General features: G+C 42.9%; 6 protein-coding genes across 6 annotated transcripts; 2 read left to right on the forward strand and 4 right to left on the reverse strand.

Moving 5' to 3' along the window:
• Positions 1 to 770: 770 nt before the first annotated feature.
• On the reverse strand, positions 771 to 6,493 carry LOC138583732 (uncharacterized). The gene is made up of 2 exons (XM_069655695.1): positions 6,092 to 6,493; positions 771 to 5,812 (listed from the first exon to the last, which is right to left on the reverse strand). The coding sequence occupies exons 1-2, from the start codon at positions 6,480 to 6,482 to the stop codon at positions 2,220 to 2,222; spliced, it is 3,984 nt and encodes a 1,327-aa protein (XP_069511796.1). The 5' UTR covers positions 6,483 to 6,493; the 3' UTR covers positions 771 to 2,219.
• Positions 6,494 to 6,809: 316 nt separating this feature from the next.
• Positions 6,810 to 10,528, reverse strand: LOC138584483 (uncharacterized). The gene is made up of 4 exons (XM_069656732.1): positions 10,455 to 10,528; positions 9,424 to 10,163; positions 8,674 to 9,099; positions 6,810 to 8,579 (listed from the first exon to the last, which is right to left on the reverse strand). The coding sequence occupies exons 2-4, from the start codon at positions 9,677 to 9,679 to the stop codon at positions 7,732 to 7,734; spliced, it is 1,530 nt and encodes a 509-aa protein (XP_069512833.1). The 5' UTR covers positions 9,680 to 10,163; positions 10,455 to 10,528; the 3' UTR covers positions 6,810 to 7,731.
• Positions 10,529 to 12,254: 1,726 nt separating this feature from the next.
• On the forward strand, positions 12,255 to 13,438 carry prss1 (serine protease 1). The gene is made up of 5 exons (XM_069656735.1): positions 12,255 to 12,294; positions 12,402 to 12,558; positions 12,710 to 12,963; positions 13,053 to 13,189; positions 13,289 to 13,438. Exons 1-5 carry the CDS (start codon positions 12,255 to 12,257, stop codon positions 13,436 to 13,438), a joined length of 738 nt encoding a protein of 245 aa, XP_069512836.1.
• Positions 13,439 to 15,330: 1,892 nt separating this feature from the next.
• Positions 15,331 to 16,514, forward strand: LOC138584488 (trypsin-3). The gene is made up of 5 exons (XM_069656736.1): positions 15,331 to 15,370; positions 15,478 to 15,634; positions 15,785 to 16,038; positions 16,128 to 16,264; positions 16,365 to 16,514. The coding sequence occupies exons 1-5, from the start codon at positions 15,331 to 15,333 to the stop codon at positions 16,512 to 16,514; spliced, it is 738 nt and encodes a 245-aa protein (XP_069512837.1).
• Positions 16,515 to 16,869: 355 nt separating this feature from the next.
• On the reverse strand, positions 16,870 to 20,335 carry LOC138584482 (zinc finger protein 345-like). Its single transcript, XM_069656731.1, has one exon. It carries the CDS (start codon positions 20,263 to 20,265, stop codon positions 17,764 to 17,766), a length of 2,502 nt encoding a protein of 833 aa, XP_069512832.1. The 5' UTR covers positions 20,266 to 20,335; the 3' UTR covers positions 16,870 to 17,763.
• A 232-nt stretch (positions 20,336 to 20,567) lies between these two features.
• Positions 20,568 to 22,015, reverse strand: LOC138583733 (uncharacterized). Its single transcript, XM_069655697.1, has 3 exons — positions 21,899 to 22,015; positions 20,769 to 21,225; positions 20,568 to 20,683 (listed from the first exon to the last, which is right to left on the reverse strand). The coding sequence occupies exons 1-3, from the start codon at positions 22,013 to 22,015 to the stop codon at positions 20,568 to 20,570; spliced, it is 690 nt and encodes a 229-aa protein (XP_069511798.1).
• Positions 22,016 to 23,981: the final 1,966 nt, after the last annotated feature.

Raw genomic sequence — 23,981 nt, forward strand, 5'->3', positions numbered from 1 at the left:
CTGGTGATGATGGACATCACAGTTAGCTGTCTCGTGCACAGACACCTGCGTTGTGTAGCAGGCAGCGCATCCGTCGGCGGAAGTGGTTTCTTCTTCGTCTGTTTTTTTTTCCCCTTCAAGAAACTACTCAGCTGACCTGCAGTGAGTCCACAGATCAAAATCTAACTCAAAACGTCATGATTCTAATTGGGGTTATCTCAAGGAGTTAAACAGGCTGAACAGCTTTTAAAGGATCCATGCAAAGTTAACATTTTCCACTTACTTTTAAATGAGCTACTTTGATTATAGGTCATTTATATGCAGATCCTGACCCCACCCACACTGTAAATACATAAATATTATTACCATAAACACTCAAACATTATTTCCTGAAACTATCATTATCAGTCGTGGTTCCTTCAGACCATACTTCTTGGCACATTAGGTTCTTCCTAGAATAAAAAAACAGCAAGGAAACTCACAGTGATTTTATTTGATTCTCACCCTGTTAGTGGACCAGTGATTGATTGTTTCAGGAACAATACAAACATTATAAATTAGCAGGAGTTTAAGAGGCCCAATTAGGTCCAAATTTACCAGATTACTGAATGACTCTTTGCATAGCATATGTGCTCTGCCTACAGGCAGGCTGATAAATTTTGTTTTATCACAATTGGCCTTCATGGCTCTTGATGCATTTTGCAACTCTACTACAACTAATTTTCTACAAACAAATTCAAAACTTAAAAAATTAAAAATGCTTAACCCAACAAGCACAGTGCAACACAACATTATAATCAAAGGCAAGTTTTATTGAATCCAATATGTAGACATCATGGGAAATTTCTATTTCTTTCCATGCTAAAACAGTGGATAGAGGTAGAAGGGCACATATTTTTTAACCTTAAGACGCTGAAGGTCAAGACACACAGGGACAGGCATTTTTATACAAATGAACCATGTGTTTATTTTACAGTAGTAATGAAGATTTTCAGTCAGTTTTTGGGCCACTAAAGCTACTCAAATGCCCATTATTGTAAGAGGAGACAGGATTGTGTACTCTGCTAAATCTACTGTTATGGAATGAAATTATTTAGTATTCACAAAAAAATACATTGAATTGTACTCAAAAGTGGACCTTATTTTATTAGCATGGAGACCTTCCAATCTGAAATACTCATTCTGTTAAAAGATCCACAGTGCGTGTCAGTAGGTGCTAAGTACTGGTGCCCAGAATCAGATTAAAATAGAATTATCAAGGACATAAATCATGACACATTGCCAGATAATGGACTGATTATAGCAAAACGTCCATTTTATATAATCAGTTTTGTTTGTCTTGCCATTGTAAATATACTAATGACAAAATATCACATACATTTTAGTTTTAATTTATTACAAAATTCACTATTTAATAACAGTGTCATAAATAAACGCGTTATGACGCTACTTTCTCCCTTTTCCACATAATCTCTTGAGTTACATTTGAAGAAACCCCTTACTGTGAAATGATGTAAACATCCCCTTTGTTTACAGATACTTTTGCAGTGACCAAATTGACTACAAACTAATGAGATATTTAGACATTGGCCCTGTGAATACTAGTGCTTCCTACTGTATGCAGTCAGCTTTTCATTGTATGTTCTGACACATGTAATCTGTGAACCCAACAACCCGCCCCTCCCCTCCTCAAAAGCAAAAACTAACTATTCTTTACAGGATGTTGGAAATAGTTTCTGTGTTTTGGGAGTGAGGTCACATTGTTGAGTCTACTTTTAGCACAAACTAGGCCTAGAATACCAAGACAGCAGACATGCAGACTGTACTCATAAAAGGCACACAGTATACTGTACATGAAGAAACACAGTTCAAATGGTTCGGGACATATGAACAGAGCTACAAAAGTACTAATATCATCTAAATCTAACAGCATTGGCAATAAATGAAATGAATACAGCAGAACCTCTTAATCTGCACCCCTCAGTGTTGTTAAAACCAGTAAAGTTTTTGGATAGAAATGTGTTTTAAAAGATGATGAGGAATTTAATGGCACATAAACAGTATACACCCTCTTTTACACAAGGGTATCAAGTGAGCAGAATAAATCAAGTTTCACTTTAATCTTTTAGTTTCTAATGCCCATCCACTTAGCTGGCCAAACTAAGGGTCAAATAAATGAGGTTCTACTGGGATAAAATATATAAAAAACATAACTAAGTCTTGTTGCTAGTGTAGAAAGGTCAAATCTCTCCTTGTGCATGTTGCAAGTAATGCATTTGTAAATCCAGCTCCCGTGGAAGAGAGCACCCACATATCATGCACTGGAGAAGCCGTTCTGGAGCAAAAGGCAAACGGGGTCCAAGTTTGTGAGGTTCTGTCCGAGGGGTAAGCTGAGGTAGGGGTAGGGTCTGTGCCATGTGTGGCCTCTCGCTCATGACTGCCTGTGGCGTAAAAAAAATATTTGGGTGTGGAGGCCTTGCAAGTGCACCGACTGCGACAGAGTGAAGGGGGTGAGTGCCAGGCAAAGCAAGAGGAGGGGGAAGCGGAGCGAGTGGAGGTGAGAAAAAGGGAGAAGGCTGATTTATGATTATTTGAGTTCCTGTTACCATGGGTTGTTGCTGCAGCTCCTGTCCATTCCCTGGTTTGAGCTGCCCAGTGAGCAGCGCTTGAGGACCCACGGGATTACTTTGGAAGCCCCATACTGGTGTTCCAATCCCCTGACCAAAACGATGAGGCTCGTATTGAATGGAGATAGGAACCTTCTGTGACGTCTGGCTCTGTACATTGGCCCAGCCAGAAGACACCTGCTTTTGCTGCAGCTGAAAATCTTGATTATTTACTAATTTCTCAGAGTTTATAGTCTTTGGAATACCTGGTGGTGTTTGTATGTCCCACAAGGTGCTACCTACCCCATGAGAAACAGGAGTGGAAATTGGCATAGCACTGCTTTGGTCTATTTGAGCTGATGTGGATGCACCTACTAAGCCTGAAGCCCACTGGCTTTGCAGCTCACAGCCGTTCCACGGCTTCTCTGTGTGGCTAACAGTCGACGGTATAACTTGAGGATTACTCAGGTCCCACACTCTACTGTCCTCTTTTTTAGAAGGTGTGGAAGGCTCCTTATGTGTTGACACTGAGGCACCTGGCCATCTTGGCAGCTGGAGCTCTTGACCGAGCTTATTTGGAGAGCTCTGTGAATTAGCCAGCAGTGCAGGTCTGACACTCCACAGAGCTGCCCCGTCTATGTAGGACGGAATAGAAAAATCATGTTGCATTGAGCTTGTGGAAGCTAGCACTGTGGATGTGGGTGGGCTACTCCAAATAAGAGGCATGGGCTGCCGGTGCTGCTCCATCTCACTCACTGATGACGGACTGGATTTTTGTGGCACAGCTGCCAGGAAGGAGCCGACAATAGAAGCTGGACTCTCCTTCAAGTGTGCCGACTCTGAGCTCTGAGCAGATGTGGAGCCTGACTGAGTTATCGAAGAGCTATCTGCCCAGCCTGGACTCCTCTGATGGTGCTGCTGTAAGCCTGAATGTGGCAGGCTGTCAAACTGTGTCTGTTGTGGCGCTGTGTGTTGCTGCTGAGATGTTGGGACAGGCATTACCTCTCCACCATCTACCTTCCACTGCACCGGTTGAGGGTGAAGGTCAGGCAGCCACGGTTCCTTCTGCTGCCTGGTTTGTAAATCCATGCGAGATGAGAGCATGGAAGACTGTGTCTGAACTGCCCTTCTGTGCAACTCAGCATCTCGCAGTGCAGAAACTTGATAAGGAGACGGCTGAGAACTAACCATCCCTGAGCCTCCTAATTGCCTGGACCAGCCCCACATGGGTCTCCCCCCTCTCCTCCCCCTGCTCCCCCTTCCTCTCATCCTAGCAACCATGGGGAAAGAATTAAACTGGCTGAAACCTTGGCGCTTGCGAGCATGGATCTTCTGGTGTACTAGCAGGCTGCTAAACCAGGAAAAGCTTTTGTTACACTCGCTGCAGTGATGAGGTCTCTCCCCTGTGTGCGTGTTCATGTGATCACGGAGCAGATAGGCTAATCCAAAGCTCTTGTCACACTGGTCACACTTATGAGGTTTGTCACCATTGTGTGATAACATATGGTGCTGCAGTTGGGTCTCGTCGCTGTAGCCTTTGCGGCAGCTGGTGCAGCGAAACGGTTTTTCCTGATGCAGCTTCTGATGTGTTTTCATATTCTGCATAAAGGCAAAGTCTTTCCCGCAGTCGGGACATTTGTATGGCTTCTTGCCTGTGTGGATGATGAGATGTTGCTGTAAGTAGCTACTGAATCTAAAGCCCTTGCCACACACTTTGCACTGGTAAGGCTTGTCCTTGGAATGTATGCGCATGTGCAGCTCTAACACCGAGCGGTGGCGGAAGGTTTTTCCACACTCAGAACATTTGTAAGACTTAAGACCGTCACCTCTCCACTTGCCCTGCACACTACCACTGCTTAAAGGAACAAACTGTTTTTTAGGTGGGGCTGCCACCTCTTCTACGAATTGTGCTACAGACTTGTGGATACTTAACATATGTACATTTAAACTGGCTTCATCACAAAAAATACCTGGGCAGTGGGGACAGGTGAGTCCTTTTTCCCAGACCTTGTTAATCTCAGTCGGGGGTCTAGGTGTTCTCTCAAGCTTCTCATACTCGGCCTCGTGAATAAGCATGTGGGCTCTCAGATTGGCTGGTGCCAAGTAGGTCTGTGGACAAAGGGGGCAGTTAAATGTGCGTTTGGGTTCCTCAATATGGTGCGTGTTCTCTTTTCCTGGTCCTCTGACTGCCTCTTGTGTGGACACAGGGACCGGCTTGCTTGCCTGCTCAGTGGAGGAGTTTGTTTCCTGCCGTCTATGCTGGCGGCAGTGCGCCTTCATGTTCTGGGCAAAGGCAAATTTTTTACCACATTCAGGGCAGCGGAAGGGTTTCTGTCCTGTGTGCAGATACTGATGCTGATGGAGGAGGCTGCTGTATTTGAAGGTCTTACCGCAAATGTTGCACAGGTGAGAGCGTGTGTTGTCTGTGTGCTTGCGACGGTGGTCTTCCATGACAGAGTAGTGCTTGAACACCATGCCACACTCTGGGCATTCATAGGGTTTCAGGGCGGTGTGACACCGCTGATGGAAGCGCAGGGCCATAGTGTTTGGGAAGGTTTGGCTGCACTCTTGGCATGTAAAGTTGCTCTCCTGGGAATGAGTCATCATGTGCTTAGTGACAGACACCTTAAACTGGAACTCTTGGCGGCACAGGGGGCAGTGGTAAGGCTTTTCCACAGTACTGCTGCAGTTGTGGTCTCTCAGCTTAGTCACTGTAGAGAAGACCCTCTGACATTCTGCACATTCAAAATTACCCTCCTCCTGTGTCAGCATCTCCTTCTTTGGAATAAGAAGTTGCTCCTCCTTTTCTTTGTGTTCATTTCTGTGTTTGATGAGGCTGCTGCGGTGCTGAAAGGTAAGGCCGCATTCTTTACAGGTGAGGGGCGTGAGCTCATCCGCGTGTGCGTGAAAGTGGCGGTGAAGGTTGAACGTCTCGCGCCGTGTGAACCTCTTTCCACACTCCTTACACACCAAACGGCACTTTTTTGGCTTAGCTGTTGGATCAGCTCCCTCCCCTCTGTCTGCCTCCTCGTCATCTTCAACCACCTCCTCGATCCCGCCAACTTCTCCCACCAGCTTCTCAGTCGACAGTTGCTTATCTGCGCTCCTCACATCAGGATGTGAGTTCTCCTTCACATCATGTATCTCATCTGCATCATCTGTAGATTCATCATCAACATGTGTATCCTGCTGCACCTCTTCAGCACTCTGTGTTACATTTCTGAGGTCTGGAAGAGAAAAGCACATCATTCTAATAACTATGAAAACATAAATAAACAGTAAACGACCTATCCTGTTGGTATTCTCTTAAACTGCATGCAACAACCACAGCTATCAATATAACATATAGATCACAATCAATAGAAAAAGCTGCTAGCTTTATTTGTTATGGTAATTAGCATTAGCAGAGTTGACACTGTATTGAACCAGTTGTGAGAGCTAGCTGCAGCCCAGGTTAGCCTTGGGGCTAAAGCTAACTGTAAAATACATTAACAACGTTAGCTTACCAGACTTATCATTTTCCTGCTTTTGTTTTTTCGCCCCTTCATCGTCGTCTTCGGTTTCCGACCAGTCGAAATCCCGGTGGTCGCTGCCAGGAGCCTCGGTGATTTTTTCGGCCGTTGGTGGGTTCTCCGGTGAAGTGCATGTCTTTTTTTCGGCTCCAGTACCGGACTCGACACTAACCTCGGAATGGCTGGCAATACAACCGCCGTCGTTGCCAGCACAGGCTCTCTGCTCCTCGTCGGGGCTCTCTGTGGTTTTATTAACTGTTGTTTCATCTTTCTGATTTGAGCTGCATCCCGACTCCGCCGGCTCGGTCTTCTCCCCACATGTTTCCACATCCTCCGCAGGGGATTTCTGTCGTTTTGGAGACTCCGACGGGTCTACGGCAGCCATGTTTCCCCCATGCACCCCCTTGTCCAGAAGAACACACAAGGATCATGCTACCCAGCCTGAACAAGGAATGTGATTTCCGGCCGAGGCTTTCAAAATAAAACTTTTGTTACTGACAGTCAGCTGTAGTACATCATTTCAGTACATGTAATTGAAAATGTCCCGTTCTACTTCCGCTGTGATATTGTTGTTCTACACGCCAAACACGCTCTTCACAACTTCATTAATTCAAGATAAACTTTACAGCATAACAATTAATAATAAAACTTTTTATATGCTACGTGAAAAATCCACAATGATCAGCTGGATTTATTTACAGTCCATGTCTGACTTTTATTAAGGTTTAGTTACATTTCACTGGAACAGTAGTTATCTACAAAATATAGCTTGTGCAAAACTACTTAGATGATGGCCATATGCTGTTTCTTTGCATCTATCTACAAACACATCCATCATACTGCATGCAAGATATAATAAATAGCCCCTACATACTCATGTATGCTGGTATCCCACCAGAAACATACGAATCAAAGTCTGAAGACTGCTGTGATGTTTATGCCTGAAGGTTGTTTGCTTGGTAGACCACCAAAACTGGCTATTCTTAAAATGTTTAAGACATGATTGTCTCAAAACACACGTGAACAGAACACAGTCTAACTTTATTGTCCAACCAAAGCTGGAAACGTACCAGGAAATAGTTTAAAAACAAAACAAAAGCACAAGCGTTCATTAGTAGGTAATTACAATAGCTGTATAACTACAATATATGGTAACAACTGCAGATTACAGGTACTTTAGGATGATGTAGTTAGTGTGTCAGGAGAGTTGAGACAGTACTGAACTAGAGAGAGCGTCATGAGCTTTACAGCTCTTCTGCAAAGCTTGTACAGTGACATGCATATTAAACATCAGCACCTAGTTTGGTGTTGTCCGGGCAATTAAAATCTCATGAGTGCAGTCCACCGAGCAACTGTTTTTCAGCATGTTTCTTAGCACAATTATATATATATGTCTACGAATAAAGCTTATGTTAAGGCCACCCTATTATGTCATGTGTTTAATTATTTTATCCACTTCAGTCCTCTCTGAAGACATACTTAAGTGCGAGATGAATTTCTGATTTGGAGTGGGAGTAACACTCCTAATAACTCACTTTATTTTTCACAGAAATATTGTCGATAGAAAAAAAGCATAATTTCTTGTCACATGTCAAACACAAAATATGCATGATGTTTACGTAAGTACTTCTACTTTAGCGCCGTCTTCTTCGCCTGTGATCAACAGCTCTTCCTCGCCGTGGCCTCTGCACACTTCCATTAGTGTCTGTGGGTGGATCAGAGGGAAAAGTGCCATGTACATCAGGGGACGATGGTGCAGGTACCACTGCTACCGCTGACTGATTATTTGAATGCTGGGTGACCACTGGCTGCTGCTGAGGATGTTGTAGTTGTGTTTGCAGTGGTGCTTCAATCTGCTGTAGTTGTTGCTGTTGCTGTGGTTCTATGTGTTGTAGCTGCTGCTGCTGCTGAGCTGGCTGTGGCTGTAAGTGCTGTTGAGATGTTTGTGTTTGGTGTGCTTGTTGTACACGATGTTGCTGTGGCTGTGGTTGTTGCTGGGCCTCAAGCACTCCTAACAGCCTTTGCAAGAGGACATTGTTTTGTTGTAGGCTGACTGCTAATGCCTCTTGCGAAGCAACAAGTGTTCTCATGTCCTGTCTGAAACCGTCCCCAAACTCCCGCAAACTCTTTTCTACCCGATTTCCCAGTTGGATTGCTGCTTCTCCTAATCCTCGTAGCTCATCTTCAAGCCAGGAGCTGCGAGGAGGGGCTTCAAGTGGACCCTGCTGTGCTCCAAGTGATGGCTGAGGACTGCTGGGTTGAGGACTGCCATTGAGGAAAGGAGCACTGTAAAGGGGGGAAGGAGGCAGCCATCGTTCTGACGAAGGGGGTGGTCCTATGCCCAGACCCAGGCCTAATCCCAGTTTGTCCTCCATGCTGTTCTCTACTGGTTCACACTCAGGTTCTCCAATGTCTCTTTCCCGCTCAGGATTGTCCTCATCTTTCTCCAAACCATCTCTCTCTGATCCTTCCATTCCTACAACTGCAAAACATGTATTGTAAGTAATGATGAGTTACATCTGTAGAATTGATAAAGAAAACAGCTGCATAATCAGATCAGACAACTTATTTTTTACCTGTATCAGTGTCCTGGAAGCATGGGAAACTGGGCTTTGGTCTGGTGCTTTGTTTTTGCCTGGCATGTTGAAGCCTGGGGCTTGTCTGGGAAGGACGGCCAAGCATTGAGGCCCCTCTGCTGGATGGCAGGTAACAGCTGCGGTGGCGAGCATCCGCTAGCCTTCCTCCGTTACGTCTCTTCAAGTCGTCCCAGCGCTTCTTCACTTCTCGAAGGGTACGTGGGACTCTGGAAACAGCATTGACTCTCTCTAGGATTCCTGCCCAGATGCGCTCTCTCTCCCGCCGCCTGAGCCTCCCGGCAGGACCGAAGAGCTCTCCTTCACAACGAGTGACTTCTGATACCAACACCTCAAGCTCTGCTCCACTGAAACGACTCTTTCTTTTTCCTGCACCACCAGCAGCCAAAGCCGCTGACATAGCTCTGTCTGTAGAGAAAAAAGTAGAAGGACAGCCCAAAAGAGTAAGGAAAAATATCAAATGAAGCAGGAAGATAAATGTGCTCCAACAGTGTCCAAATGTTCCAAGCCAACACATATTTGACTGTTACTGTTTTTTGTATGGATAAAATGTATAAATGCATATCAAGATTGTACTTTTGTACACTGATGATTAAAGCATTTTTTAAATTAATACTTAATGTACATCATTTATTGTGTTACCATTAGGAGCCGCATACTGTGGGATTTAACAAATAAACAAGGAAATGCCCCACCTTGTAACATCATATTATCAATGTCTTTAAGGCTTACTTTGTTCGATTGACAACAGGTCGTCTGAGGACATGCCAGGTGCCATGATGTTTGGATGCACCACTACCACGTTGAAGGGGAGCCCCCCAGGTAATCCACTGTTTTGATCACAGCTGCCCTCCGAGTCCTCATCCTCCCGGGGGAAGCCGTTTTCTGAGGCTCCCCCTCCAAAGGGTCCCTCCGGAGACTCCACTTTGATGTGCATGGGAGGTGATTGCTCGTACAGCAGCCCCCCCTCCTCGTAGTACTCAGTCATGGGTCAGACCTGATTCACAGCAGAACTGACTGGCGGGCCAATTCTGATACTGGCAACTGCTGCCCCATTAACACAAGTTCATGGTATAACTGGTGATAAAGACATTACTCCCAGTATGCTGTTTAAAATCATGAACCTGCTTTGAGTACGGCTGCCACACATAGTAAGGGATGATTTCATAGGAAATATAAAGTAAAATTATCTTCAAATACTGTTTTTAACACGATTTTACCAATAAAACAAGCCATCCCCGTATCTTAATAAGGGAGACAATATTATTGTAAAATTAGGGAATAAAGTCCACAGACTTTTATGGCTAGCTGCAGCCACTTAGATCCCTCTCTGTCAGTTTCATTTATACTTATAGGTTCCTGAAATATCCATAACTACACTTTGTAAAGGCAGGCTGTAGCTAAGAGCTACATCTACACGTCTGCTGTCAAACAGTGAGATGCTTCATCCAGGCAGAGAATCGCCTCCAGAGCTGAAATACAATAACAAAACATAACACTGTTTACAACGGTGTAGCATTTTTAAATAGCTTTGTCCGTTTTTCTCTAAGATGTTGACTTCAGTATTCTGTCGCATCGATGCGCAATTTTGTCTGCACCACATCCGCAATGGTTGCGCATTCCGCATACATTAGGTGCTGATCTTGCAATGGAGCTAGCTATAAGCTAACGGGCTAATACAGATTCAGGTGAAGCAGCAGCCTGAACGGCCAGCGACAACTGAACAGAAATGATGAAAAGGCTGAGGCTGGTGTGTGTCTTACCTCATTATAACTGCACATGGAAGGCTAAACAAAATCAAAACACAATTGGTGCAGCTGTTAGCTCAGCAGCCGACACAAACCGAGGACAGTCGCTTACTATTGACGTCACAGAGGAGGTGTGTTCAGGAGCGATCAAAGTTTGGAAATGTTAAACTCGTTTAACGAGATAATAACCGACGTGCAGTGAGCACATTAGATGGATGTTTTAATATAAATGACAACTTGAAATATAAGATTGTGTAATTTTTTGTCTGTTTGACCCCAAACTCCCTTTCATGTTACTTAGTATCCTTCAAAAAACTTATGAGGAAATAATGTGGAATGAACCCAAGTTTAAGATAGTAAACATTTTCAGTTTGTGACTGTGATAATTACTAAAAAGCAATAGGTAGAAGACTTGCATTACGATACTGTCCCCTATAATCTGTCACATGTTTATGTCTAATGTGCTGCAATTATTTAAATAGTATGCTTACATATTTTGAAGATAACCTAACTGCAAACCTTTTATTAAGTAGGCCCTACGTACAATATAGGTAGAAATCTAATGTCACGTTAGTTACATGCAATCCTGCTGTCTGTCTCTGCAGCCGCATCCAGGTGCGTCTTGGTGAGCACAACATTGCTGTCAACGAGGGCACAGAGCAGTTCATCAACTTTGCCAAGGTCACCCGTCATCCCAAATACAGCGGCCGCAACCTGGACAGTGACAAGGTGCTGATCAAGCTGAGCAAGCTCACCTCTGAGAAACATTTCTGGTTCATGATAGGGTATGATTAATTACCTGTATTGTCTATCTTCCTCTCCAGGCAACTAACCTGACCGTCTGAGGTGCCTGGATGCCTCCATCCTGAGCCAATCCCAGCTGTCATTGGGTGAGAGGCGAGGTACATTCTGGACTGATCGCCAGTCAATTACAGGGCTGACACATAGAGACCGACAACCTTTCACATTCACACCTACGGGCAATTTTCAAGTCACCAATGAACCTAACCAGCACGTCTTTGGACTGTGCGAGAAAGCCGGAGTACACAGAGGGAACCCACGGATGCACGGGGAGAACACACAGAAACTGCACACAGAGAGGCCCACTACGTCTCAATCAGGGTTCGAACTAGGAACCCTCTAGCTATGAGGAGACAGCGCTAACCACTGAACCACTGTGCTGCTTCTGAAGAAATCTATTGTAGATTTACAATTAGACTTCATGACAATATTTATTTTGACAATTAAACACTTGTTTCTATCTCATTTTATTCATGTAATGTTTCATGAATCAAGGTTTGAATCAGGAGAACAAGCAGGAAAAACTGGGATCTAAACATATTTAACTGGAAGTGTAGGAGAAAGTATGAAATCACAAATCAAAAAACAGACAACTTACATAAAGTGCTGATCTTTAACATTATTGTGTTTTCCTCCAGACGAGAATATCTTTTAAAAAGACAAAAACTATGTGTAGTAGTCATGCAGGGAATTTTGGTGAAACATTAACAGGTATTTTAGGGATACTATGAAAGTCAACACGGTTTCCTTGAAATCCTCCAATAATCTCAAACAAATCAATAAGTGCCGAGCTGTCATAAACTCAAGTGTACAGTAGGTAGGACCTGAGCTCACCTTATCAATGAGCTCTCTTGCCCTCGTCCTCCAGATGTGTTTTCACACGTTACTCAACAAGAAAAAAGTGAAAAAATGGAAAAACGTGTCCTTGACCAATCAGATAACAGAGGGGCAGAGTGGGTTTAAAAGGGGCTGCAGGGGAGCTGAGCTGACACCGAGGCTCAGACAGGAACCATCATGAAGGCTTTCATTCTTTTGGCACTGTTCGCAGTGGCATGTGAGTATCAGTCTTACTTATTAAAGTCATGTTCACATTCTTGGTTAAGATTGAAAGATTGCTGTTCTGCAAAACATAAACTGTGGTAAATACTCTTCTCCTATCAGACGCCGCTCCCATTGAGGATGACAAGATTGTTGGAGGCTACGAGTGCAGAAAGAACTCTGTGCCCTACCAGGTCTCTCTGAGCTCTGGCTACCACTTCTGTGGAGGCTCCCTGATCTCCAGCACCTGGGTGGTGTCTGCTGCTCACTGCTACAAGTCGTACGTGCGCACATGATTTGTTAAATTTAACTAAATGTACTGTTACAACACAAGACTGCTGCTTCTCTAATTGTTACACTCTCTAAAAAAAATGATTCCCTCTGTGCAATGTCACATTACTGACATGCAATCCTCCTGCTTCTCTCGGCAGCCGCATCCAGGTGCGTCTTGGTGAGCACAACATTGCTGTCAACGAGGGCACAGAGCAGTTCATCAACTCTGCCAAAGTCATCCGTCATCCCAGATACAGCAGCCGCAACCTGGACAATGACATCATGCTGATCAAGCTGAGCAAGCCCGCCTCCCTGAACAGCTACGTCCGCACCGTGTCCCTGCCCTCCAGCTGCGCCAGCTCTGGCACCAGCTGTCTGATCTCTGGATGGGGCAACATGAGCGGCTCCGGAAGTCAGTAAAAGACTACAAATCAGTGGTAAATATTTCTGGTTCATGATAGGGTATGATTAATTACCTGTATTGTCTATCTTCCTCTCTAGGCAACTACCCTGACCGTCTGAGGTGCCTGGATGCCCCCATCCTGAGCGACAGCAGCTGCAAGTCCTCCTACCCTGGACAGATCACCTCCAACATGTTCTGTGCTGGATTCCTGGAGGGAGGCAAGGACTCCTGCCAGGTACCAGCTCAAATCTTCATCACTGTTTCCTCAAGTTGTCACTTCAAACTTCAGAAAGAATTTGCTCATGTGTTCACCTCTCTGTTTGTGTCCTATCAGGGAGACTCTGGTGGCCCTGTGGTGTGCAACGGTCAGCTGCAGGGTGTGGTGTCCTGGGGTTACGGCTGCGCCCAGAGGAACAAGCCTGGAGTCTACGCCAAGGTCTGCAACTACAACTCCTGGATTCGCAACACCATGTCCTCCAACTAAGTGGATGAATCTCCAAATGGGCAGCGTGTCCCATTTGTAACATGGCTGTAAAAATGGGCTTTGAAATGCCAACAATAAAGCCCAAAGTGACTGCGTACACTCTGTGAAGTTGAGTTGTGTTCAATAAAATATATTTTCCATTATATGTGTTTTATGTTTGTTTTCACATGATAACCTGGTGTTCAGACCTATAGCATGTTTCTACACACTGTAATGCAGGTTTAAGGCATACACTGAGTGTAGGAGGTGGGTTGTGGAGTTACATGAAGTATTTGAACAACAGTTTTTGGAGGATGTGGTGAAGCAAAGATTGTCTTCTGAATGATTTCATCTCACAATGAGACAAGGTTTCCTAACAGGTGCTCAGTATAAATACCACAAGATATATTTGCAACACAGTCTGTGCACAGGTTAATTGTGTTTAATATAATCATGTTGCATTCGCTTCTGTACTCAGGTCCAGATTAAGATGTTCAACACAATAATCCTTTAAGGTCAATATTGAACCTGTGTGAGGGAATCCACATTAGTGTCTCAATCAAAGCCAAACAAACATTTACAATAATACTGGAACACTAATGTATTTACACATTGCCATTTTGTTTGCAGAAATAACAACACTGAATTCGATTTCAATGATTGGTTTTAAAAATGTGTTCATTGCAAATGTTTATATAAACCATGTACATGACAAAAACATGAAAGGTTTTTTCTACGTTTATATTTAACACAGCTATAAGACAAACCTGGTGTCCTATGTTGAATTATTCCCCAACTCTCATCTACTTTTTAAAATATAATTGATTAAATATTTTCGTCAAATTATATGGTTGTTCAGTAAATCTGTAAATACAAAACAAAGTGTATCAATATAATTAATTTAGTGAAGATAAACTTTATAAATATTTTTAAGATAAACATTTAAATACTGTTTCCAGATTAGATGGACATTTAATGTTTTCCTGTCTTGCAAAGTGTGACACACACACTAAGTCTCAGGGCAAAAGCAGAATAAAATTTGATCTGAATTTCGATCACAGATTTTGTTTTATGTCAAAAAAACTTTTAAATAAAAAAAACTGACCAAAATCAAAAAATATGTTTTAAAATGTACAAATGGGTGCTTGAGGTCAACTACGGTATTTTACCATTCTATTTATACGACAAACTGATGAAAGCACTGAGCATGTTTCTCTTAGATGAACATAAACATGACTTTTTTTATGCATGGCACACGTGCCACTCCAAGTGGCCATCTTGGTTTTAGTGAAATGAACAGTTGATCAAACATTGAACTTGTAAAATCAGCCTTCAGCTTTTTCCTCTAAATGTATCTTCCACTGTAAAACCGCCTTAATGATATTTCTGATTGGCATTTTGAAGTGATCTGTTGGACAATATCTGAGGTTCTTGTGGATTCTCATGGATGTTAATTCAAGTAAAGACATGACTTCTTATTAAAGGTGCTTATGTCAACTTAATTATATCATACAGGATTCTATTTGGCCTGTTTTTTTTCAAAATTCAACTGAGAATGACAAATGTCAATGTCAGATATTTGGCTTGAACAATCATGACATACAATCAAACAATCAGGACTTGATCGTTTTGGTGAGATGTATTTTTTGTACTTTTTACATTAAACTATAAATAGAGACGTGTGTTTAAGGAGTAATGCAACAACACGGGTGAAGTTTTGCTGGCACCAAAGGACACATTATCAATAAGTTGGCCCTCGTCCTCCAGATGTGTTTTCACACGTTACTCAACAAGAAAAAAGTGAAAAAATGGAAAAACGTGTCCTTGACCAATCAGATAACAGAGGGGCAGAGTGGGTTTAAAAGAGGCTGCAGGGGAGCTGAGCTGACACCGAGGCTCTGACAGGAACCATCATGAAGGCTTTCATTCTTTTGGCACTGTTCGCAGTGGCATGTGAGTATCAGTCTTACTTATTAAAGTCATTTTCACATTCTTGCTTAAGATTGAAAGATTGCTGTTCTGCAAAACATAAACTGTGGTAAATACTCTTCTCCTATCAGATGCCGCTCCCATTGAGGATGACAAGATTGTTGGAGGCTACGAGTGCAGAAAGAACTCTGTGCCCTACCAGGTCTCTCTGAGCTCTGGCTACCACTTCTGTGGAGGCTCCCTGATCTCCAGCACCTGGGTGGTGTCTGCTGCTCACTGCTACAAGTCGTACGTGCGCACATTATTTGTTCAATTTAACTAAATGTACTGTTACAACACAAGACTGCTGCTTCTCTAATTGTTACACTCTCTAAAAAAATGATTCCCTCTGTGCAATGTCACATTACTGACATGCAATCCTCCTGCTTCTCTCGGCAGCCGCATCCAGGTGCGTCTTGGTGAGCACAACATTGCCGTCAACGAGGGCACAGAGCAGTTCATCAACTCTGCCAAAGTCATCCGTCATCCCAGATACAGCAGCCGCAACCTGGACAATGACATCATGCTGATCAAGCTGAGCAAGCCCGCCTCCCTGAACAGCTACGTCCGCACCGTGTCCCTGCCCTCCAGCTGCGCCAGCTCTGGCACCAGCTGTCTGATCTCTGGATGGGGCAACATGAGCGGCTCTGGAAGTCAGTAAAAGACTACAAATCAGTCAGAAATATTTCTGGTTCATGATAGGGTATGATTAATTACCTGTATTGTCTATCTTCCTCTCTAGGCAACTACCCTGACCGTCTGAGGTGCCTGGATGCCCCCATCCTGAGCGACAGCAGCTGCAAGTCCTCCTACCCTGGACAGATCACCTCCAACATGTTCTGTGCTGGATTCCTGGAGGGAGGCAAGGACTCCTGCCAGGTACCAGCTCAAATCTTCATCACTGTTTCCTCAAGTTGTCTCTTCAAACATTCAGAAAGAATTTGCTCATGTGTTCACCTCTCTGTCTGTGTCCTATCAGGGAGACTCTGGTGGCCCTGTGGTGTGCAACGGTCAGCTGCAGGGTGTGGTGTCCTGGGGTTACGGCTGCGCCCAGAGGAACAAGCCTGGAGTCTACGCCAAGGTCTGCAACTACAACTCCTGGATTCGCAACACCATGTCCTCCAACTAAGACACTTCACAGTCATTTGTTGCAAGACAGAAAACTGAGTATGCCTTAATAAATGGACAAATCAAAGATACTTTTTGACTTCAGTTTTGTTCTCAAACACTTTGGACTATTAGAAATGCAGCAGCAGCTCTGTAGTAGATCAGACCTCATACCTTAGTGTTTGCCAGCGTTCGATGCCTTTATTCACGTTATTTCTAATGTTACGTGACAAGCAGGCTTCGGCATCATATCTTCACTAGAAATATTTCTGACTTAAAGGTTCTTGTGGTTCTTAAATCCCAAATGTAGACTAAGTGTGTTTATCTAGTCTACTCACATCAAGGCAGACATTTTGACCTAAAAATGACAGGTACAATCACATTTTAATACAAAAGTGACCTTTATTGGCTGAAGACAACTTATACTGACACAGAGGCATGAAAATGTAGTGTTTCAAAAAGCAGTAAACAATAATGGATGTTCAGCAATACGTCTTTTGCACTTGGTATTTCAGGGTGTGTTAATCAGTGTATCACTTGAGTTCAGCCATCACATCACATGTGCACAAAAGAGCAAAACCCTCAACAAACATGTGCAAAAGAAAAGATGATAAAAGTCCTTGCTGGCGACCATTAGAAGCCTCCTTTTAATACATTTTGAGTCACAGTTTTGTTTAAGTCTTCATGATTTTTCATATTAATTTAACTGTTGAAATCTGTAAAATTATACATAACTGATTGGTCATACTGCCAGACTATATGTTCACAGCAGTGTGTAATTTAATTCACTCCATCTCTGACCTCCTCTTTGACCTTTGTATTTTCCAACTTATAAAACAAAAATGCCAGGATGTTGCAGGGAAGCAAGGATGAATGAGGGATCAATATGTTATCAATGTTTATTTTAGTTTATTTTAAAGTTTTTGCTGCATCATTGTCGCACAGAGTTGTAGGACAGGTTTGGCATTATTCACTTGTATCAAATGTAAAATGTTCAATCTCTTCATTCTTTTTTAATGGAATAAAATGTGGTCATAGAAAATAAGGACATAATAGGGGCTCCTTGCTGACGTTGCCTAATGAACTTGATGAAAAGATAGAGTGTCCCTTTGACTTTGTACATTCAACAAGGCATGAGGCATTTCCATTTTCCAAAACTTTTCCAGGTGTGGAACAGATCCTGTTTCTACATTGTCTAATCTAGGACTACTGGACCCTTCTGTTAACACTGATGTACATATAGACTGGGAACAGAACCTCAATTTCAGTAGTTACACCTGGCATCGTGCATGCTGCAAATAATGTTGATAGAGGTCTGAAATGGCAGGATATGCTTTAGCACAAACGGCACACTTAAAGCCATCTGACGACCCTTCATGTGGCATGCTGGCATTCTGGCTCTTGTACCTTTTCACAGTTCTCAGAGGTGTAATGGGTTTTCCAAGTGCACTCTCATTTAATCTGTCCCGAGTGGTTTCTCTTGATTGGAAAGTTTTACCTGAATCAACACTCTGATGGTGGACAAAGGAAACCATGTTTGCTCCAGGTGACTCTGGAATAACTGGGTCTGGATATTTGGATGAGGTGGTCAGAGGAGAGTGGTTGTGCTCAGGTTCTGTACATAATGCAGCCGTATGGTTATTTAAGGGAGTGCTAAACATGCTCTTGTTAGACTGTGTGGAATGATCATCCATGGATAAATCAAAATCAGAGACCTTGTGCATGTCTTGCATTGAGGAATGGCAAAGCTGGTGATTAAAGAGCAAATCTAGGGACCTAAAGCTGCATCTGCACTGCTCACACTGATAAGGCAGAGACACTTTCTTGGGCCTGACCTGAACCCACTGGAACTCCGGGTGCTCGCTCATGTGTTGCTTGTACGGCTCCACAAACCGAAAACCTTTCCCACACTGGGGACAAGTGAAGCGTCCGCGCTTCTGTCGATGGATTCTCTGATGTTGCCACAGTTTCTTCCAGTTTTCTAGAGTCTTACCACAGCAGGCACATGTGTAACTCTGTTCAGGAGCGTGAGTGAGCATGTGGGCTCTGAGCCTGCCCATGTGTCTAAAGAGTCTCCCACAGCTTGGACATAAATACTTCCTGGGGTCTGAGCGGTTATCTAGTTTGTTTAACTTTGACACGAGGTGTGAGAGATGATGAGCTGGTATGACAGTAGACTGGAACGGTTTCTTTAAGTTAGTGGAGCGTTTCTTGTGACCGGTCTGTGATGTTGTTTTCTGTGTTTCACTATTTGCAGATGTGAGAGGAGAAGCTGAATTCTGTCCCGATGAACACCTAACTGCAGGCACTGCGTATTGTATCAAAGTCATTGTCTCTTCCTCTTTTATGGCAGAGCTGGAGGCGTTTCTCTCGCCTCTGCACCGACTGCGATGGGCGTTATATTCGGACTGCACACCAAACAGCTTATCACAATACAGGCAGCGAAACAGCTTTGCACCAGTGTGTGCTTTCATGTGGCTGTTGAACTCCTGCAGATGGTTAAAAATGTTCTTGCAGATATGGCACGTGTATGTTAGTGAAGGCTTTACACGTTGGTTTGGCTGCAAAGCTTCACTTCTTTCCTCTATACAAGTGTGATTTTTTGCATTGCTGTAATGAGTGAAGGATTTCTTACAACGTGTGCAGTTGTAACGCTTCACAGACCAGTGTGTGAGCTCGTGAACACGCAGGAAATAGGCCTGACCGAAAGCTTTTCCACATATATCACATTTATAAGGCTTCTCTCCGGTGTGGACACGCACGTGTCTTATGAGGGCGGACTGAAACGGGAATGTTTTGCCACAGTACTGGCAAATCTTTTTTGCCCTCTTTTCTGTAGAAACTGGATCCTGAAGTTCAGGGATGTCTTCATGGTCAGTCTCTCTGCTGTGTTTTTCAGATTTGATGTTCTCAGGGTCCTCTTCCAGCAAATGTGCATGAACCCTCATGTGATCGTCATACTCAGAGACTGAGAATTTGATCTTGCAAAATGGACACTTTCGATATAAGTTGCTCTTCCTGTGCACCTTAAGGTGAAGATTTAAGTTTGAATTTTTGCTGAAACCTTTGCCACATTCTGGGCATTTGAAGGGTCTTTCTCCCGTATGAATGCGTTGATGGATGATGAACTGAGAGAGAAATTTACAAGTTTGACCACAGTAGCCACATTTCAAAAGAGTTTTCCCCCCTCTTCTAGTATAGGTGACCTTTGAGTTGTAACTTGATTCGTCCTGCTCGTCAGCGGTACCTGAGTCTGTTTTTTGTGGAGTGTCACTGCTGCCTTCACGGGGCTCTACAAGATTCGGTCTCTGTAACAAAACATTATTTATTCTCCTCCTTCTCTTGGCACCTTTCTTGCGTCTAAAAAAGTTTCCATGACTGTTTGGACCCTCAGATTTAACTTCAGAGTTGGCATTGAGCTGTAAAGATTTAGTGGCTTTTAAATCTGACACAGGATTTAATGTATCCAGCACTGTTTCTATGGTTTCAGCTTTAACTTCAGGGAGGTCCCCAACAGGTTTAGGTAATTGTTCCGAGGACGTTACGACATCTGCGCTGGAGGGCTCTACGTCCTGCAAGCTTTTGTTCTCTGTAGATTCAAGCATGCTGTTTGATTGTGACACCTGGCTGACATTCATGTCTGCAGACTGTGTCTTTTGAAGGTCGTCACTCTGCGAGGGACTGACCAAGTTTCTACTGTTCAGACTCTCTAAGGGAATAACTTCAGGCTCAGCTGATGGCTTGGAGGATGGCTGCAGGTTTTTATGTGGCATTGCATCTTCCTTTAGTTTTGTCTGCTGCTCTTGTTTTTCGCCACACTTCGGGGAGACTTGGCTGCCCTTTCCATTTGTATCAGTCTCATGATTTCCATGTCCTGCCTTTTGGGAAACATCCAGCCTGGAGACTTTAGCTGGAACTTGCTGATCGGCCAGTTCAGCCCCTCTTCTTTTAATATCTTGAAAGTTAAATGTATCACTGCTTTCTATGAGAGCCTCTTCAGTTTGCTTGGGTTCCACCTTAATGTCGGAATCAGTCTTTCCACCCTGGGTCAAAGATTGTTGTTCTCCTCTACTTCTCAGTATCCGTGCAGGACCATTACTAGCATTAGCAGGAACCCTTGCAGGAGCAGCCTTGACAACCGTGGTTTGATCACCTGCAACTTCAGTTTTTCTTGGCCTTCCTCTTCCTCTTCTTTTTGGCAGCACAAGGACACCGTCTTCTACTTTACATTCAGAGACAGTTTGAAGTCCAGCCATCTCATTATGAGATGAATTACTGATTAAGGGACCCTCTGCGAGGTTAGGCACATCATCACTGTTGTGGTTCATTAAGAATGTTGGCAAAGGTAATGTTGTGCTGATCTCCTTGTGTTGAACTGCATCAAAAACAGCAGAATCTGGACCTTTTTGGTGTTTAGTCAACATGTTTTTTTTTTTACGGGGTCGCCCACGTTTTCTGCGAGCATCCACAGGCTGTCCGTGGCTGTCTGTTGTAGAGCTACACACACTTGCAGGTGTCATTTGAGTCTTTGATTCAATCCCTACCTGTGGCGACATGTGCTCATTGTGTTGACAATTGGTTCTGCCGACTGTTTCAGAGTTTACCAGGCCATCAGACTCTGAGAGCCCGGATGAGAGGGCTTCAGGTGCAGGTTCAGTCAGTATTGTTGCGTTCATTTCCTCTTTCCCCTTGGAGTTCAGGTCTTCTTCATTGCATCTCTTGTCTTCAGGTATCTTCGGAGAGAAACATATGCATCAGTCACAAACAAAGTAATTGTATTGCTGCACAAATATCCAAAAATAGTCAACAAAAAGGTTAACGCCTTTATAATTTCATTATGCATATCCTGCTGCATTGCTCTGACCGGACCTGATCTTATATCTTAATATATTTTGTATTTTAATGGGGTAATTACACCTAATGTCATAATTGTAATGCTCTTAATGTTCTTAATGTTATTAACTTTGTAAAGCACTCTGAATTGCTCTATGTCTGAATGCTGCTCTATAAATAAACTTGCCTTGCCTTATGGTACAAACATCAGTATCTCGACTGTATTTATTTAAATCCATATACAAACATAAAATTTAAACATGGAGTAAAAATTGGAAAATTACATCAAAAAAGTCCCTCAAAACAGAATCATACATTACTGTTAAATAGGAATACCATTGCCAGCCTTAAGAGACCGCACTCCCTACATTTAGATGCCATAACCAACAAAAACATTACCTAATGTTTCAACACACACTAAAATATATTCAAGATGTTTTATACAGTACACTACATATTCAAAAACATTAGGATAAAGGTTATACAGAAAACACACAACTCTACAAATTCAGCAGAATATTATAGTAGAAATCATTTTTTCAGTTATACATGTTTGTCTTTCTCACAAACTACCTGCTTGCAGTCCGACGGGACATGAATGGAGTTGTGAGGCTGTGAGGTCACAGAAGGTATCTCCGAGACTGGATTTTGGTCACTGCTCCCTCTGCCGAAGGACATTTTACTCCCCATGTCAAGATCTGTGGATCAACAAATGACAACAAGGCTGTAACTAAAAAAAAACAAACAAAAAAAAAAAAAACATGAATTTGCACAATGAAATGTTATGCCATCACAACAGCTAAAACAGGCTGGCCTGCCTTTAGTTATTGTTGGCCTGAAATCATATAAATGTGCAAAGGAGAGACTTCTCTTACAGTTGTGAGCACAATTAATTTGTATGACCTTCTGTCATCATAACGGAGAAGTGGCTGGCCTCATTATGATTGTTTAAAGGAATGAAGACCACCAAATATTTAGGAAACTTTAAAGTTGGGGGCCCTTAATATCTTTTATTTCCTGTGATGGAAATTAATGGAGAGCAAGTATTCAAGTAGTTTACGTAAAAACAAATCTGAGGTACTTGATGTGAGCAATTCCACCACAGATTACCCAAATCATTAACTACATTTAAATTCTTATTTTATTACTTTTACAAGAGCAGTTTGTAGATACTTGACAGAGCAACACTTCACTCATGAGCACCTATAAATCAAGATGCCCCATTACATAACAATCTGCCAACAAAAGAGATTCATCACTACCAGCTGTAGCCTTAACATGCTGTTTTCATATAGAGTAGTCATCGCTCAGAATGAATAATCAGATAACATATTGTTTAAAAAGCAATTAAAATGATTTAACGTGAAATAGCAAAACTCATAGAAGGGGCTAATCTGCATGATGAATACTTAAAAAAAAAAATTCTAATAATACTTAGCCTATGTACTTTTATTTTAAAGAAAAAAATTATTTTAGGGATGCACGATATTGTTTTTTTTTGCCGATATCGGATATTTTCCAATCCATTTAGCCGATTTGATACCAATATATTAGGCACTTGTTTTTTTCCACCTAATTGCAGAGAACATCGAGTCTCCCCTGTAGTGGAATTAATATTCCGGAATTGCACGCAGACGGCACACACACTCGCGCTGAGTTAATGTCGTAGCATTACGTCAAGCTTTTTTGGGTAATCATCAAGCATTAAGGCACAATTAAAGAATCGTTCTATCGGCGGAAAATATCGACAGGAAAATGACATAGCTGCTGATGCCGATATGTCATTTTCCTGTCGATATTTTCCGCCGATAAAACAATGACATAGCTGCTGATGCCGATATGTCATTTTCAAGCCATAATCTGCAGATTACCGATAACATGCCGATAATATCGTGCATCCCTAAATCCTTTAGTAAGTAAATTAGAAATCGAATCAATCTCAGTCCATGACAAATTGCATGACTTACTAGCGACTGTAAAACTTCTGAGCCTGCAAAGCATACTCAACAACAACACTCAAAGTCTGGTGTAGCAGTTTGTTAAGCACTTAATGTTCGTAGTTTACTAATGTAACAGGCAATGCAAAATAAAAATCTACACTTGTTTGTCAAAATAGACAGTTGTTCTGAATGTTAGCTCATCTCTCTAATAAGTCTTTCTAATGTACAAAGCAGCAAATTGATTTTAATTGTGATCAAAGTTGCTCATCCGTAAACACACTGAGACAAAAACATGCCTCTTAAGGGTCACTTAACATACATGCAAACACCAAGGAAGGACCCGGCAGCCTCAGCATCCAGCTATCAGTTATCATCAAAAGGTACCAACAGCATGACTAACAATGTAGGCGTTATCTTTTGGTAGGCCAGATTGCTAGCTCTAGTTATTTAACGTTACAGGCCACACGAACCTAACCGTTGACTACAATGTCAGTTATTAAGACTTGCATTGTTTCTACTAACGCTTTTGTAGGCACCTTCTCTTCAACTGTTACCAAATGTGAGGGTTGGTAGTGAACAAAAACTGCTTGCCTGCGTGGGAGAGAGTCAAGACTGGTCTCTGCGTAGCCATGCACTGACCGCTGCTCAAATAGCTAGCTAGCACTGGCTAGCTCAAAGCTAACATCTGCTCTGTCGTTTCGTGGTTGCTTGGCACT

This window comes from Semicossyphus pulcher, unplaced genomic scaffold, assembly GCF_022749685.1.
Source record: "Semicossyphus pulcher isolate SPU_LCO1_2020_fin unplaced genomic scaffold, fSemPul1.0.p SCAF_9, whole genome shotgun sequence".
NCBI lineage: Eukaryota > Metazoa > Chordata > Actinopteri > Labriformes > Labridae > Semicossyphus > Semicossyphus pulcher.

What these genes read in the sequence shown, in the direction of transcription:
- LOC138583732 (XM_069655695.1), bottom strand. Translation starts at nt 6,482, where the DNA reads ATGGCTGCCGTAGACCCGTCGGAGTCTCCAAAACGACAGAAATCCCCT. An exon ending in GCAGGAAAATGATAAGTCTG is followed by an intron (nt 5,813 to 6,091) that starts GTAAGCTAACGT and finishes TTTCTCTTCCAG; the next exon opens with ACCTCAGAAATGTAACACAG.
- LOC138584483 (XM_069656732.1), bottom strand. Translation starts at nt 9,679, where the DNA reads ATGACTGAGTACTACGAGGAGGGGGGGCTGCTGTACGAGCAATCACCT. An exon ending in CCTGTTGTCAATCGAACAAA is followed by an intron (nt 9,100 to 9,423) that starts GTAAGCCTTAAA and finishes TTTTCTCTACAG; the next exon opens with ACAGAGCTATGTCAGCGGCT. An exon ending in CTTCCAGGACACTGATACAG is followed by an intron (nt 8,580 to 8,673) that starts GTAAAAAATAAG and finishes CATGTTTTGCAG; the next exon opens with TTGTAGGAATGGAAGGATCA.
- prss1 (XM_069656735.1), top strand. Translation starts at nt 12,255, where the DNA reads ATGAAGGCTTTCATTCTTTTGGCACTGTTCGCAGTGGCAT. An exon ending in CAACATGAGCGGCTCCGGAA is followed by an intron (nt 12,964 to 13,052) that starts GTCAGTAAAAGA and finishes CTTCCTCTCTAG; the next exon opens with GCAACTACCCTGACCGTCTG. An exon ending in GAGGCAAGGACTCCTGCCAG is followed by an intron (nt 13,190 to 13,288) that starts GTACCAGCTCAA and finishes GTGTCCTATCAG; the next exon opens with GGAGACTCTGGTGGCCCTGT.
- LOC138584488 (XM_069656736.1), top strand. Translation starts at nt 15,331, where the DNA reads ATGAAGGCTTTCATTCTTTTGGCACTGTTCGCAGTGGCAT. An exon ending in GCTGCTCACTGCTACAAGTC is followed by an intron (nt 15,635 to 15,784) that starts GTACGTGCGCAC and finishes TTCTCTCGGCAG; the next exon opens with CCGCATCCAGGTGCGTCTTG. An exon ending in CAACATGAGCGGCTCTGGAA is followed by an intron (nt 16,039 to 16,127) that starts GTCAGTAAAAGA and finishes CTTCCTCTCTAG; the next exon opens with GCAACTACCCTGACCGTCTG.
- LOC138584482 (XM_069656731.1), bottom strand. Translation starts at nt 20,265, where the DNA reads ATGCCACATAAAAACCTGCAGCCATCCTCCAAGCCATCAGCTGAGCCT.
- LOC138583733 (XM_069655697.1), bottom strand. Translation starts at nt 22,015, where the DNA reads ATGGGGAGTAAAATGTCCTTCGGCAGAGGGAGCAGTGACCAAAATCCA. An exon ending in TCCCGTCGGACTGCAAGCAG is followed by an intron (nt 21,226 to 21,898) that starts GTAGTTTGTGAG and finishes TTCTCTCCGAAG; the next exon opens with ATACCTGAAGACAAGAGATG. An exon ending in CGCAGAGGGTCCCTTAATCA is followed by an intron (nt 20,684 to 20,768) that starts GTAATTCATCTC and finishes GCTGCCAAAAAG; the next exon opens with AAGAGGAAGAGGAAGGCCAA.